General features: G+C 56.2%; 1 protein-coding gene across 1 annotated transcript; it reads right to left on the bottom strand.

Moving 5' to 3' along the window:
- Window positions 1-3,596: 3,596 nt before the first annotated feature.
- On the bottom strand, window positions 3,597-12,339 carry LOC118996901 (pepsin A-2/A-3-like). Its single transcript, XM_037060512.1, has 9 exons — window positions 12,243-12,339; window positions 11,485-11,641; window positions 9,525-9,642; window positions 8,898-9,016; window positions 8,004-8,203; window positions 6,358-6,474; window positions 5,069-5,213; window positions 4,878-4,976; window positions 3,597-3,925 (listed from the first exon to the last, which is right to left on the bottom strand). Exons 1-9 carry the CDS (start codon window positions 12,296-12,298, stop codon window positions 3,776-3,778), a joined length of 1,161 nt encoding a protein of 386 aa, XP_036916407.1. The 5' UTR covers window positions 12,299-12,339; the 3' UTR covers window positions 3,597-3,775.
- Between the last annotated feature and the right edge of the window lie 468 nt (window positions 12,340-12,807).

The following is a 12,807-nucleotide window of genomic DNA, read 5'->3' as shown; positions in this document are numbered from 1 at the left end:
GTCGCCCCCAGCCAGGGCCTGAAGATGCCACTCTTGTTTCTGGCACATCCGGCTGGCCCCAAGGACCCTGCCTGCCTCCCATCTGCTTGCTCCCTGGCAAGGCTCTTGGGGAAGAGACGCTGGGATCACCTGCAGAGGACCTCCCGGCTGGGCCAGGGTTCTCACAGCCTCACACTGTGGTCCGCACAGTCTCTTCTCGGGGCCCCTTGGAGCAGGGGTCTGAGCGTCCTCCCTTCCCCGTGGGCAGGCAGTGTGGTGACATGCTGGGAGCCCCTGTGGAATCTGACTTGGCAAGAACATGCTCTGTCCACAGTAAGCCCCAGTGTGCAGGGCCCGCCGCCCAGGGTGGCTCCAGGAGGCCGGGAGACCACCGTCAGGACCCCACCTGGGTGTGTAGTGCTCTGAACGAGCAGGAGGGGCTGCTCTGAATTCCCAGCAGCCGGGGCTCGCACAGGCAGGAGAGGGTGTCCCTGGGTGAACACACCCTGGCTCTGCCCAGGCCTGCAAGTCCCCATCCAGAGCTCCGAGCAGCCTTCCGTGTACCAGGGCCTCTTCCTCAAGGTCAGTGTCACTGGATCTGGGGATCCCCTGAGGGCTGGGTGACCAAACCCAGGGGTACAGGTGGTTGGGAGAACCGGCCCAGAGACAAATCACAGGTTTGAGGTTTCAGATTAGGATAATCTGAAGGTTGAAAAGTACCTTTCCTCAACTTGCTCTGAATGTGTAGTACAGCTACATCCTTAGGAATGAAAACACATAAAGTCGTATTCAGGGCAAGGTCTCCCCCACCCCATATCCACCCAGCTCCCCCCTTCTCTTTTCTGTGGTCTCTGGTTCTTGGGTGCCTCGGTTCTTTGGTGTATATGCAAGCAAACCTTATTATTATTTTTTGTCATCCAAACACAGGGTAGTCTAGGTCCTACTGGCACCTGCACTTTCCCACCTAGCGATCTCTCTGCAAGAGCTTGGCGCCCCAGGGTCTTGGCAGCAAGCAAGCTCGTTCATCTTTCCCTTTTCGCAGGCACGCAGCAGCTCCCGGCGTGCACGCTCTGGAGTCGTTAAAGTATTCCCTGTGGGTGGTTTCAGATTTGCTCCTACAAAAGATGCTACAGAGGATAACCTTCTACTGACACTTTGCACATGTACAAGTGTTATTGTTAAGAAAAATTCCCAGAAGTGAAGTTACTGGACCCAAAGGCAGATGAATTTCTGGTCTCGAAGGGTATCGCCACACGGTCCTCTGTAGGGCTGGTCCCAGCCTGCGCTCCCACCAGACGCGGGAGAGTCTGTGTTCGGGGAGGGGGGCCCCACAGGTGAGTGGAGCAGAGACCTACGAGGTGAAAATAGCCCTTCTGGACAAGAGTGGATGGGAAGTGAGCTGAGCCCGGACCCCCGAGGCCCACAGCAAATAAAGAACAATGAATGGAGAAAGGTCCTGAGACTGGAGAAGAGGAAGGTGAGTCCATCTTATCCTGTGGAGCAGAGTGGGAAGTATCGGGTCGGATGTGTCAGCGCAGGGTTTTTTGATTTGAAGGGTCTGTTTCATGGGGCGCCTTTTTAGGTTCCATCTGGACGCAGGAATCCCAGGGTGAGGGAACTGAAACAGGGCTGCGAGGGAGAGGCCGAGCTGCAGGGGCAGAACTGAGGATGGGAAAGAAGGCAGCCTGTGGCCCGCACCAGAACAGGGAGGGTCTGGGAAGACCTGCCTGAGTCCTCGGAGCTCAGCTCATGGCCTGGCTCACAGGGGGGGGGGCTCAGGAAATGTCAGAAATGCCAACAGCCAACGAGCCAGGACACCGTGAAATCCCTCCCCAGAAATCTGAGAAGTCCACCTGTTGGTCCCATGACCAAATATGACGGGGACAGAATGCCGGTGGGGGTGGGCGCAGCGGACCCACCTGTTGTCTTAAGCATGACCTCAGTCAAATCAGATCCACTCTCTCATCCTGTCCGAGATATAAAAATCTTCTCAAATTCATCACTCAGTCGACAAATATTTATCGAGTATCTACTGTGTGCCAGGCCCTGGGGCTCCAACAGTGAGGCCATCACAGCCCTTGCCCTGGTGGGCATGAGACCAGCACCCCCACAGATGCATAATCGCCAGCTGTGCCCAGTGCCAGGAAGCAGAGGAGGGCCGGGCTCTGCAGGAAGGTGGTCAGGGACAGCCTTGCAGGGGAGTGATGTTTCAGCTGAGAGGACCCCAGGTGTCGGCAAGTCAGGAAAAAGGGAACAGCAACCCAGGCAAAGGGAACAGTGTGTGCAAAGGGCCGGAGGTGGGGAAGACGTTTGAGTGTTTGTGGAGGTGGAAGAAGGCCAGGGTGATGGGAACTCAGGGTAAGAGAGATCAGGCAAGGCAGGGCAGGTGCGCAGGGACTGGAGCTTGCGGGGCCTGAAGGCCACGCCAAGGCTTTATCATCTTCCCCAAGTGCAATTGGAAGGCATTCATTCAACGTTTCAAGCAAGGAAGGGATGAGATCAAATTTATGTTTCAAAAAGATCAGTCAGCTGTCCCTTCCTGGAGCCCTAATCTTGTATTCGTGGGGTGATAGATGACACATCGTAGGACGACGTGACAAGAGAGCATCTAACGCTCTGTTGTTCCGGTCACCCCGAGGTCACTCCCGCGCAGTAGGGAGGCCCAGCTCCCGCCGCAGGCAGTGTCTCCCACGAACAGTCTGGAATCCAGCTGCCGGCAGAGGCAGTAGCGGTGGGAACTCTTCCAACGGGCGTGCAGAGGAGCACAGCCAGCGCAGGTTCACAGCGAAGGGTGGGCGGAGGGCCAGCAGTCCATGTCTATGTAGCAGGACTTCTCAGGGCCCTTGGTGGGGGCGCTGCGTGCCCTGTGAAGCTCAAAGAACGGCCTATCGTGTCCCGGAGCTTGAAACTTTGGTTTTCATTGAACATTTTGGTCTCAGAATCACTGAGAGACCCTGCTCTGTTTCCTGGTTGCATTTCTGGGCACATCTGCTAATGAGCATGCTCAGTTTCTTTTCTAGAAATCCTTGTTCAGGGAACAGAGGCGCCCTCTTTCCTGATAGGGAAACGCATCAGTGCAGTGTCTTGTTCCCAGAGTGGGGAGGGGTCCTCGACTGTTAGTCTGCACCGACCAGCTAATCACAGAAAGCAGCCTGTGCGGTGTCCCTCTCCAGCCCATGTCTTGCCTTCAACACCACCCTGCCCGCCTACGTGGGAGTGTCGTCACCAGGGGCCACCTGTCCTCAGTCCCTCACTTTTTCTCATTACCTTATTGGGTTTGGGGGAAATAAGAAGTCAATCCCCTTAACCATGAACTCAGGTGCCCTGTTCCAGGAAGAGGCAGTGGCTTGGCATTTCTGGTCTCTGAAGTCTATTTTATTTTATTATTATTGTTTTTAAATTGAGGTATAATTGACTCCCAAATCTGTATACGGTGCTCCCAACAGCACCTGCCAAGGCCCATTTGTCTTCCTGCCTCCATTCGAAATGTGAGCTGCCCCTGTCACTGTGTTCAGTGCCGTCCGAGAGAATGTGGCCATGTCTGTCCCCCTGCCCTGGTGACCCGACCCTGGTGATGTGAGGGGAAATACCAACGGAGAGAAGCAATGCCACGAACATTTTTTCAGGAGGTCATGTTTTTATTCTACATTATTGGTGTTGCAGGGGACAGGACCAAGATTCCATCTCCACAATCTCACGGGCAGGCCAGTGGGGATAATTATATAATTATATACACCTAGAGTGGGAACAGAGTGGGGGCCAGATCTTCCCGGGAAGGAGCCGGAAAGACTTGGGCTTAGGCCACGGGGGCCAGGCCAACCCGGTTGTTGGCCCTGTCAAAGACGGTGAAGTACTGGCGGATGAAGACGTCGCCCAGGATCCAGAGGTCTCCGGAGGAGGTGGGGAGGTCCATGCCCTGGAAGCCGCTGGCACAGACACCCTCGCTCTGGAGAAGAGGAGAATGACACTGGAGATGGGACACAGACTCCGCAGGGACAGGCGCTGGGGGACTGTGCCCCAAGGGCCACGGCCCGCCAAGGCACGTGCCCAAAGGATCTCCCTGGCTCCTGTCCGGGGACTTGGCTCCTTCTGCCTGGGGTCTGCCTGCAGGAGCAGTTCCCTGCACTGTCGGTTTCCAGGGACTACGAGGCGTGGCCCAGTGTTTCTGGCAGGTGCACAAACCCTGACATCAGCACCGGAGCGAAGGGGTTTAGGGAGAAAGCTGCCAGGAAGGATTTTGGAAGCCCTGGTAACACAGCCTTTTCTCATTATCCGATCCCGTTCAGCGACAAACCAGGTCGGCTCTCTGTCCTGTTCGTTCACCAAGGTTGTGAGCACCTTGGGTGCACATGGGAATCACCTAGGAGGCTTTGAAAAACCCCACCGCTCAGGCCTCCCTCTACTAATTAGTCAGTATGTTGAGGGCAGTGGCCCGGACATCGGGACTTCTTGCTGGACAGCATTGACTCCCTGGGTGGAACCAGTTTCCCTCCAGGCATCAGAGCAGGAGGTGGGGACAGTAGGAGCCTATTATCCCTGACCCTACACAAGCTGTGATGTTCATTTGCTGGACCCCTGCTGGCTTCAGTGTGGTCCCTCTCACCCAGCACCGCTAAGCCACACTCAAATCAACGGGCTAGCGACGGAAACCTGGGGTGTGGACTCAGGTGTTCAACCAGAAATTCTTTTCACGCCACCATCATTGGCCTTCCTTTTCCCTTGTGGGTGGGATGGGGACTGGGTCCAAGTCCTCACTCGTGCCTTCATTTGTCATGTATTCTTTTTCTCTGGAGGCTGTCCAGAGCAGATGTCAGCCTGCTGACTCCGCCCACGCAGAGGAGGAGGATGTGGCCACATTTTAGGAGCCGACTTAGGTGGAAGGCCCAGAGCCCTCTTACCTGCAGGATGTAGGCGCTGGGAGACAGCGGGTACTGGACACCGTTGATGTTGAAGACAATGACGGGCAGGTTGCTGAGGGTCGAGCAGCTGACCACCTCCTGGGAAGAGGGAGGGTTAGAAGGACTGCATTCTTTCTGTGTGGCAGATCCGCCACCTGGGTCTAGACCGGGGCCACCAGGGCTGGGCTTACCAGGTCGTTCGAGTTCTCCCTGGCTCCGATGGCACTCTGGATGTTGGCAATGGCATTGGTGGGGCCAGCCAGCAGAGAGGTACCAGTGTCGACAATGGCCTGGCAGCTCTCACTGCAGGCGATGGCCTTGCCGTTGATGGTGATGCTGTGGGGGAAATGTAAGTCAGGGCTTCCTGCATCCCCAGGAGGAACCATGTGACTCCAGGGGGCCTCTCTTCCCCACCCATTGGCCAATATATGAAGCGTCAGCTTCTCTCCTTCACGCGTACATTTGTGTGTGCATTCGTTTACTCATTTCTCTGCAGCCATGCACTGAGCGCCGACTCTGTGCCAGGCCTGGGAGGTGCAAAGCCTAACAAGACAGCCACACAATGTCTGGCTGCAGGGGGTTCACAGCCTAGCTGGAAAGGTAAGTTATGGTCAAGGAAGGGCAGGATGAACAGGGCCCACGGCAGGGGGCCAGCGCCCCAATCCAGAGTGAGGGTGGTGGTGATGAGAAGCAACCAGGGAGGCTTCTCAGGGAAGCAGAGCCCAGAGGCTGCAAGGAGGTGAAGGGCTGGAGGGTGGTGTCGTGCAGCAGGTAGGCAGTGATGGGGACAAGAGGAGCAGGGGCAGGAGCTGGAAGAACCAACGAAGCTGAGGCATGGCTGGGACAGACACAGGGGGACCGGCACACTCTCGTTTACAAGGACCGTCCTGGGTTTAGTGCTGGAGATTTTCGCACCCCGGGACACTGCTCTGGCCTGGGCAACCCTGGGTGACTGGTCCCTCTAGCAGGCCTGAGGGGCATGGGGAGGGGAGGGAAGGAGAGCTGGGGAATGAGGCTGTGTGGGGGATGGGCAGGCCCCGAAGGAGGAGTGGGGACAGGATGGCTGAAACAACGTCTCAGTTGTTTTGCCCTATCTCTAGACTAACAGTGACATTTGTCCTGGAACGGAGGAGCATGTGCCCGTTCACAGGTCCTTTAAGTGCTGAGACAGGTGGACAGCCAGGTCCTCCCGCTCTCCCTGCCTGGGGATGCTAGTAGGTTGTCCTGCCTCTGTGACCAGAAGGAAAGTGGCCGTCTCATCCCTGCAGAGTGTTTGGGGGCTCAGACAGCTCTCCTCCTCCAGCGAAGTACCTGTCCAGGGTCTCTCTGGCTTGGCCAGCTCACACCTTTACCTCCTGGGGTCCATGTCCCTGTGCTGGCTGTGCCGGTGGGACCCTGAAAAGCTTCGCTGACTATGAGTCTATAGGGAAACGGAGTCTGGGGCCCAAGCCAGGACGTCGCCCGTCCACAATGGTCTCACCTGTCCACGGTGATCTGCCAGTAAGTCTCAGCGGAAAGAGGCACCCAGTTCAGGCTTCCAGTGTAGTAGGAAGAATCGATGCCACCAAATATCACCACGCTTTCACTCTGGTCGTCGCTGTGAAAAGTGGGGGTGGGGGGACAAGAAATTCATTCTTTCCTTCATTCACTCATTCAAACGAACATAAACTACATGTACTCTAAGAGCTACCTTTTTTCTTTCCTTCTTTTTTTTTTGCTATAGAAGTTTGCTCTATATTTTGGTCTCTAGCCTGTGCGAGGAACTTTGCTGAGTGTGTGACAGACAGGGTCTCTTGTAACCTACACACCAAGGCCCCTGTCATGGCTGCGATGATGATGATTATTTCCACTTTATGGACAGGCACAGAGAGGTGAGGCGACTTGCCCAAGGTCACACAGCCAGGGAGTGGCAGAACCTAGATTAGAACCTAGGTCTTTCTGGTTTCAAAGTACGTGAAATGGAAACATGTTTGCTCTTCAGTAGCGCTCGTTCTCAGCCAGGGGCATTTCGCTCCCTAGGGACATGTGCCAGTGTCTGGAGGAGTTTTTCATGGACGTGATTGGATGGCGGTAAGGGGCCATCACTGGCATCTGGGAGGGAGAGGCCAGGGAGGCTGCTAAACACCCTACAAGGCACAGGGTGGCCCTCAGCAGCAAGCAATTCTCTGGTCCAAAATGTCCATGGCGCTGGGATTGAGAAACTGATCCAGCTGGAGAGATGAAGGGTCTCTACATGAAATACCTGTAAGGGCTGAATGCATTTAGGGCTGCCTTGAGTATTGAGTGGCTGGGGGAAAGGATAAAACGGCCTCTCTTTTATCCTTGGGATATCCATGGAAACTGCAGGGGTCCATGCTACCGGAATTGTCTAAATCTGCAGATTTGGGTTCGGTAGGGGAGCAGATGCAGATGAAGAAATGAGCTGCTGGAGAACTGGCCGCAGATAAAACTGTCCCTACTCAGCGAACCCCACCCACCTTCCCTAATCCCATCTGACAGTGCGCGCGGCCCACTGTGCGCATCGCAGAACAGTGGACAACTGAAGAAACACACCAGCTGTGACAAACTGCTTCAGAAGAGGAGGATTTGGGCATCTCCGGGAAGGTGGAGACACCCTCGGATGTTCCCACATAAACCTCTACTCAACCGAAGCCAACACCTGGTTCACTTTTCATTGTCTTGGAATTAACTCAGAGTCACACCTGATGTTAACTAATGAAAGAAACTTGCATTCATCCTCTAAAAGTCCCACTGTTCAAGTATAAGTCTCAACCAATTTTTTTTTCATTTCTTGCTGTGACATTTTGGCCCCAATTTTAAGCAGATTCACTTCAAACGGTGGTCTTTTGGGGGGTCAGTGATGAGGGGACTGGTGCTGCAGAGCAAACGCCTGTGACATTGGAGTTGGGTAAGACAAAGTGACAGAGGCTCACATTGCTCAGATAAGATGAATGAAGACAGCTGGTCACAGAGGGACTTGGTGCTGTCCTCTCTACAGACGCACCTCTTGAGCCTCAGACGCCGACCCTTTCAGTCCCTCGCTTGCTAAGACCCTCTTCACACCACCCAGCCCTGGACAGCCCCGTGCTAGACTAGGTGACTGTGACCCCCGCTGCCCCAACTTACGAGCTCAGGTAGACGGAGAAGAGGTCTTGGGAAACCAGACCCTGGTCCCAAATGTTGTCAAAGACAGGCGTGGCCCCTGAGGAGGAGATGCTGGGGTAGGCCAGGCCCAGGATGCCGTCGAAGGGCGCGTAGAACAGGAAGGAGCCGGGCTCTTTCTTACTCAGGCCGAAGATCTGGTTGGTGTCAGAGATGCCTCCAACCTGAGTGGGGAAACCACATTGCTCACGATCAGCTTGCGTCCACCGGGCTCTGCGCAGCGCCAGCGCGGGCCCCGGAACGTCCTGGCTCATCCTGCGTGGGACTCTGCTTCTGGGCGGCAGGCTGGAAGGACGGGAGAGGGGCCGTCCCCAGGAATACTTGTTATGCTGCTGGAGGTAACCATTGCGAGAGATCTCCAGATGGCCACAGTCTGTGCCTCGGTGTCAGAGTTTGCTGCAGAGCAGATGGCCACCATGTGCTTATGCGTCTGATGGTCAGAGGCAGAGCAGGCCCCAGGCAAACTGGAGCCCTTGCCCCGTGCTGCACCCTGGAAGGGGGGAGCTGGTGGAGCGTTAGGGCTGGAGTGGGGGGCCTGCAGTGGGGGGAGGAGGAGGAGGTGCTAAAAGAGAACTGAGACTCTTCTTAGCTTCTCCATAGCACTCGGCCTGAGTCGGGCTGAGGTGGGCTTGTGGCTCCAGGCACCCACCACTGCCCCACCTAGAAATGTCTGTGACACCTCTGCCATTTCCCCTTTCCTGTTCCCCCATCAGGTGACTTTGTGATCCCTGAGACCCACATTGCGGGGATGAGCTGGTTCTGGGGGGCTGCTGGTTATATGTGGCCCCCAAGGTTCCTGGCAGCGGGTCCCAGGGCTGGGCGGGGTGAGGCGGTCCTCCAGCAGAGGACTGAGCTCACCTGGACAGTGTCGTATCCGAGGATGCCTGTCATGCTGCCGGTGCCATAGGTGATGGAGACTGTCTTGCTGGTGGGCTGGTAGGTGGAGGACTGCCGAGGGTTGAAGAGGTTGTGGTCCACTGTGAGGGCAAGAAGTGACACTGTCAACCTCTGAAAGCTGGTGGGGAGTCATGGTCTGGTGTTGTCTTCCTGGGGTGGGTGCGTGGGTTCTGGGTAGGGGGTGCTCTGGAGGAGATGGGTTACCTTTTCCTAGATTTTGGAGCCCAAGCATTCCCAGGTTTCATGCCTTCTGTTCAGACCAGATGGGGCAATCTCTGATCACTGATGGAACAGCCCCAGCTGACCCCACAGTCCCCTGCCGAGGACGCCCCAGGCAAACACTGTGAGGCACAGGCCCGTGGCTGCCCACTTCTCTCTGCCACTCGTCTAAGCTCCCTGACCACTGGGACCATGTGTGAGCCACCCCTTTGCCCGCCAGGCGTCTAAGCCCAGTGCTGGGCACGAGCAAATGCCTGCCGAGTGAATCCTGAGTGGCCCCAGCAGGCTTGAAAGGGGCCATTTTGCAGCCCCTGAGTGTGCTGGGCTCCTAGGCCCATGGCTGCGGGGTGGGCAGGGCTGGGCACTCACAGCAGGCCAGACTGTAGCAGTAGACGGAGGGCACCCACAGGTTGGAGGAGCCGGTGTCAAAGATGACGGTGAACTCCTGAGGGGGTGTTCCGATGCCGATGGTGCCAAAGTACTCCGTCTGCCGGGTGAGTGGGGGACAGCACAGCTCACGACATGGGGCTCCCCACCCTGCCTCCCCAGGGACTGTCCCTGGGTCGGCTCCTCAGCCCACCTCCCGCCTTCCCCTTCGCATTCTTGCCTTTCCCTCCCAGCCTGGTCTCCCTGTCTCCTTGGAGTCTTCCCTGATCGTGCCCGGTTCTCCTCTGACTGTTCTCTGCTGCACACCGTTGACACCTAATACTAATCTTGTCTTGCCTGTCTTCGTCTTGCTGTCCTTGAGAACGCATGTTTTTGGAGGACAGCGTGAAACATTAAAGCTCCCAGCTCAGTAAATTCTGACATGCGTGTTCGTTAAATTGTTGACCGGGAGATAAACAAGTCACTGAAACCCTTTGATACATCTTCTTCCTAAGTCTCAGTGTATAGCAGGCTTCCAGAAAGGGCGTAGTCAGGGTTTTTATTCTCCGTGACAGCACTTCTCTTCTTTGTTGCAGCTGTGCTGGTCTTGCTGGTCTTTGATGAGGACAGCCTCCTCTCCATCCCAGACTCTTTGCGCTTGCTGCTTCTTATGCTTGGAAAATGTTTATTCTACATCTTTCCTTGGCTGCCTCCTTCTCATCCGTTATTCAGAGCGCTAACCAACGTCACCTCCACTGAGAGGCCCTCCTTGACCACTCTAAGTTTGCCCTGCCCCCTTATTCTTTTTCCAATTACTCTAGTTAAGTAAGCAAAGCTCCAGGAACTTTGCTTATTCACTATCATTTTCTCAGCTCCTTGCACAGCCCCTGGCACATAGTAGGCGCTTCATAAACATGTAAGTACATGGGCTGACTTTACCAGGGGCCAGGCCCTGAGCTAAGTACTCCAAAAAGACCATTATTACACTAATTACTTGGACTTCCCTCTGACAGCGGATATTAGTGGTTCTGTTTGACAGACAGGACCCTGGGGCTCACTCAGAGAATATAAACCACCTGCCCAAGGTCACCGGGACCATCAGAGCCTAGATGTGCACCAGGCCTGGCGGAATCAGAGCTTTTAACGACAGGTGACCCTGCTTTGTTCCCTTGGCCCAGTGCCATCACATAGGTAGGGGACGCACAGTATTTTTGATGGCAGACAAATAGAAGGGTCAGAGTGATCTTCCTGTAATTTCAATCTGACCTTGTCAACCACCTGTTAGGATGATTCGGTGGCACTTAAGATGCAGATGGTTATCAGAGACTCCGCCTAGCTTCTCCCACTGACCCTCCACCTCGCTTTGCCCCTCCCTCCCCTGCCCTCCCTTCCTGCTCTCCATGCACCCCCCCCCCCCCCCGGCTTCCTTCCCTCAGACGCACTCTGCTCCCCACTGTCACGGGGTCTGACGGGGTCCCTCCTGCTCTCTGGGGCTCTATTCCATCCTCTGGGAACCCTCGTCTTCCTGCATGGCTCTGGGGAGATATCCCTGCCTGCCACCTGCCATCTGCCACACTGGCACAGGGTGTCGCCTTCACTGTAGCCCTCGCCTGGCTGTACTTCTCACGCTTTGTGAGGCGCACAGAGCGCCGTCTGTCTCTCCCTACGGGGCTGTGAGCTCCAAGGGGGTGGGGGCCAGCCTGAGTTTGCTCACTGCGGTTTCCCAGCCCAGCTCGGTGCCCGATGCACCTCGAGGTGCTTGGTATGCGTAACAGTGGGCAAACGAAGGGAGGAAGGAAGGAATGAGAGAGTTTTCCCGCCCTCCCTGTGCCTCTGAGATTCAGGGAGCAGACTCCTAAGTGACTGTCTGGGGCCTCAAAGTTCGGGTCCATCTTCCAAGGCCCCTGGGGCCCTCTCTCTCCTAAGCCCCCAGAGCTCCCGCCCCCACCGCCGGTGTACTCACGTCCATGTAGTTCACAAGGGGCTCGGTGGCCGCCAGGTCGGCGACCTCCTTGAAGTACTTGCTGGCCGGGTTGAAGCTGTGCTTCTTCAGAAAGTCCTTCAGCAGGCCATTCTTGGCCAGGTTGTGCCGCAGGGACCGCTTTTTGACCAGGGGAACCCTGTGGCGAACGTTGCAAAGGGATGGTTTGGAGAGGGAGGAGTAATTAGTCAAGGAGTCTGCTCCTGGGGCGCCGTGGGAGCCCGGTGAGGGAGAGGAAGCTGGCCCGAGAGAGAGATGCAGGAAGGAGGGGGTCAAGATGGGAGGTTCTCCCCTTTGGGGCACGGTGACACAAGGAGGCCCAGTGGTTGTCCGGAGTCGGACAGTTGTCCTGGTCCCGTGGGGGAACCGGTGCCGACCCCAGGCTGGCCCCCGGGAAGCGCTGCCTGGGTTGGTCTTGCACGGAGCTCTCTGGCCTTGGGAGCGTTTCAAGGTCTCTCTAATAAGAGTCTGCCATTAGCGCCTCCTTCCATGGAGTCTAGAGACTCCGTCTGAAAAAAAGCAAGTCCTCGCGAGAGAGTCACCCTGGGCCCTCGGTCCTGCTCTTTCGTTCAAATGGATACAGGGTTCCTCTCCTCTGAGCAGCTAATCACCTCTGTGGTGCTGGCTTCCCAAAAGGGCAGAGAGAGAGCGAGCTACAGAATGGTCCAGAGAGGTGCCGCCCAAGGGAAGAGGAGGAAGACGGGCGGAAAGAAAGGCAAGGCCACGGGCAGCAAACTCACTTGTGGAGGACACACTCGGAGAGCGCCAACAAGCTGAGCAGCAGCAGCCACTTCATGGTTCTTCCCGGGCCCGAGCGTCCAGAGCAGCGGAGGTGGTGGGAAGTGTGCCGCAGCGAGCCGGAGCCGCTCCTTATATACCCGCCCCGTGCCCAGGCGTCGGCCTTATCAGCCCTCAAACATCGCCGGTTCTCCTAACCCAAACAGAAAGTTTCTCGATAAGATTGTCACTGCCCCTGAGCCATGTTCTGAGGAGTTTCCAGTACAGAAGCTTTCCATTGTAACCACTCCCCCTAGCTGGAAGAGCGGGTGATGGGCTGGAGGTGTATGTCTGAAAGAATGAAATGTATTACAGCCTGACAAGCTGGGTATGTTGACAGAATTGGTCTAAAGTGCACTGAACATTGAACAGATGCCCAAGGAGCCCAGTTACCCTGATTTGTCCCAGTGGGAGAGACGGCTGGGTTCTTGGAGACCAGCTCCCCACCGAGTGATGGGCCAGGTTCCTGGAGCTGCGACCCCAAAGCACATTCATGGGTCGGTGGCTTGGGACTCAAGACATGTCCCT

The sequence above is a fragment of the Sturnira hondurensis genome, unplaced genomic scaffold (assembly GCF_014824575.4).
Source record: "Sturnira hondurensis isolate 20B ecotype Veracruz unplaced genomic scaffold, ASM1482457v3 Scaffold0011880, whole genome shotgun sequence".
In the NCBI taxonomy this organism is placed as follows: domain Eukaryota; kingdom Metazoa; phylum Chordata; class Mammalia; order Chiroptera; family Phyllostomidae; genus Sturnira; species Sturnira hondurensis.
Note: the sequence above shows the minus strand (reverse complement) of the source record. Positions and strands in the feature narration are given on the sequence as shown.

What these genes read in the sequence shown, in the direction of transcription:
- LOC118996901 (XM_037060512.1), bottom strand. Translation starts at nt 12,298, where the DNA reads ATGAAGTGGCTGCTGCTGCTCAGCTTGTTGGCGCTCTCCGAGTGTGTC. An exon ending in TTCTCCGTCTACCTGAGCTC is followed by an intron (nt 6,475 to 8,003) that starts GTAAGTTGGGGC and finishes CACTTTTCACAG; the next exon opens with CGACGACCAGAGTGAAAGCG. An exon ending in TGGCAGATCACCGTGGACAG is followed by an intron (nt 5,214 to 6,357) that starts GTGAGACCATTG and finishes TTTCCCCCACAG; the next exon opens with CATCACCATCAACGGCAAGG.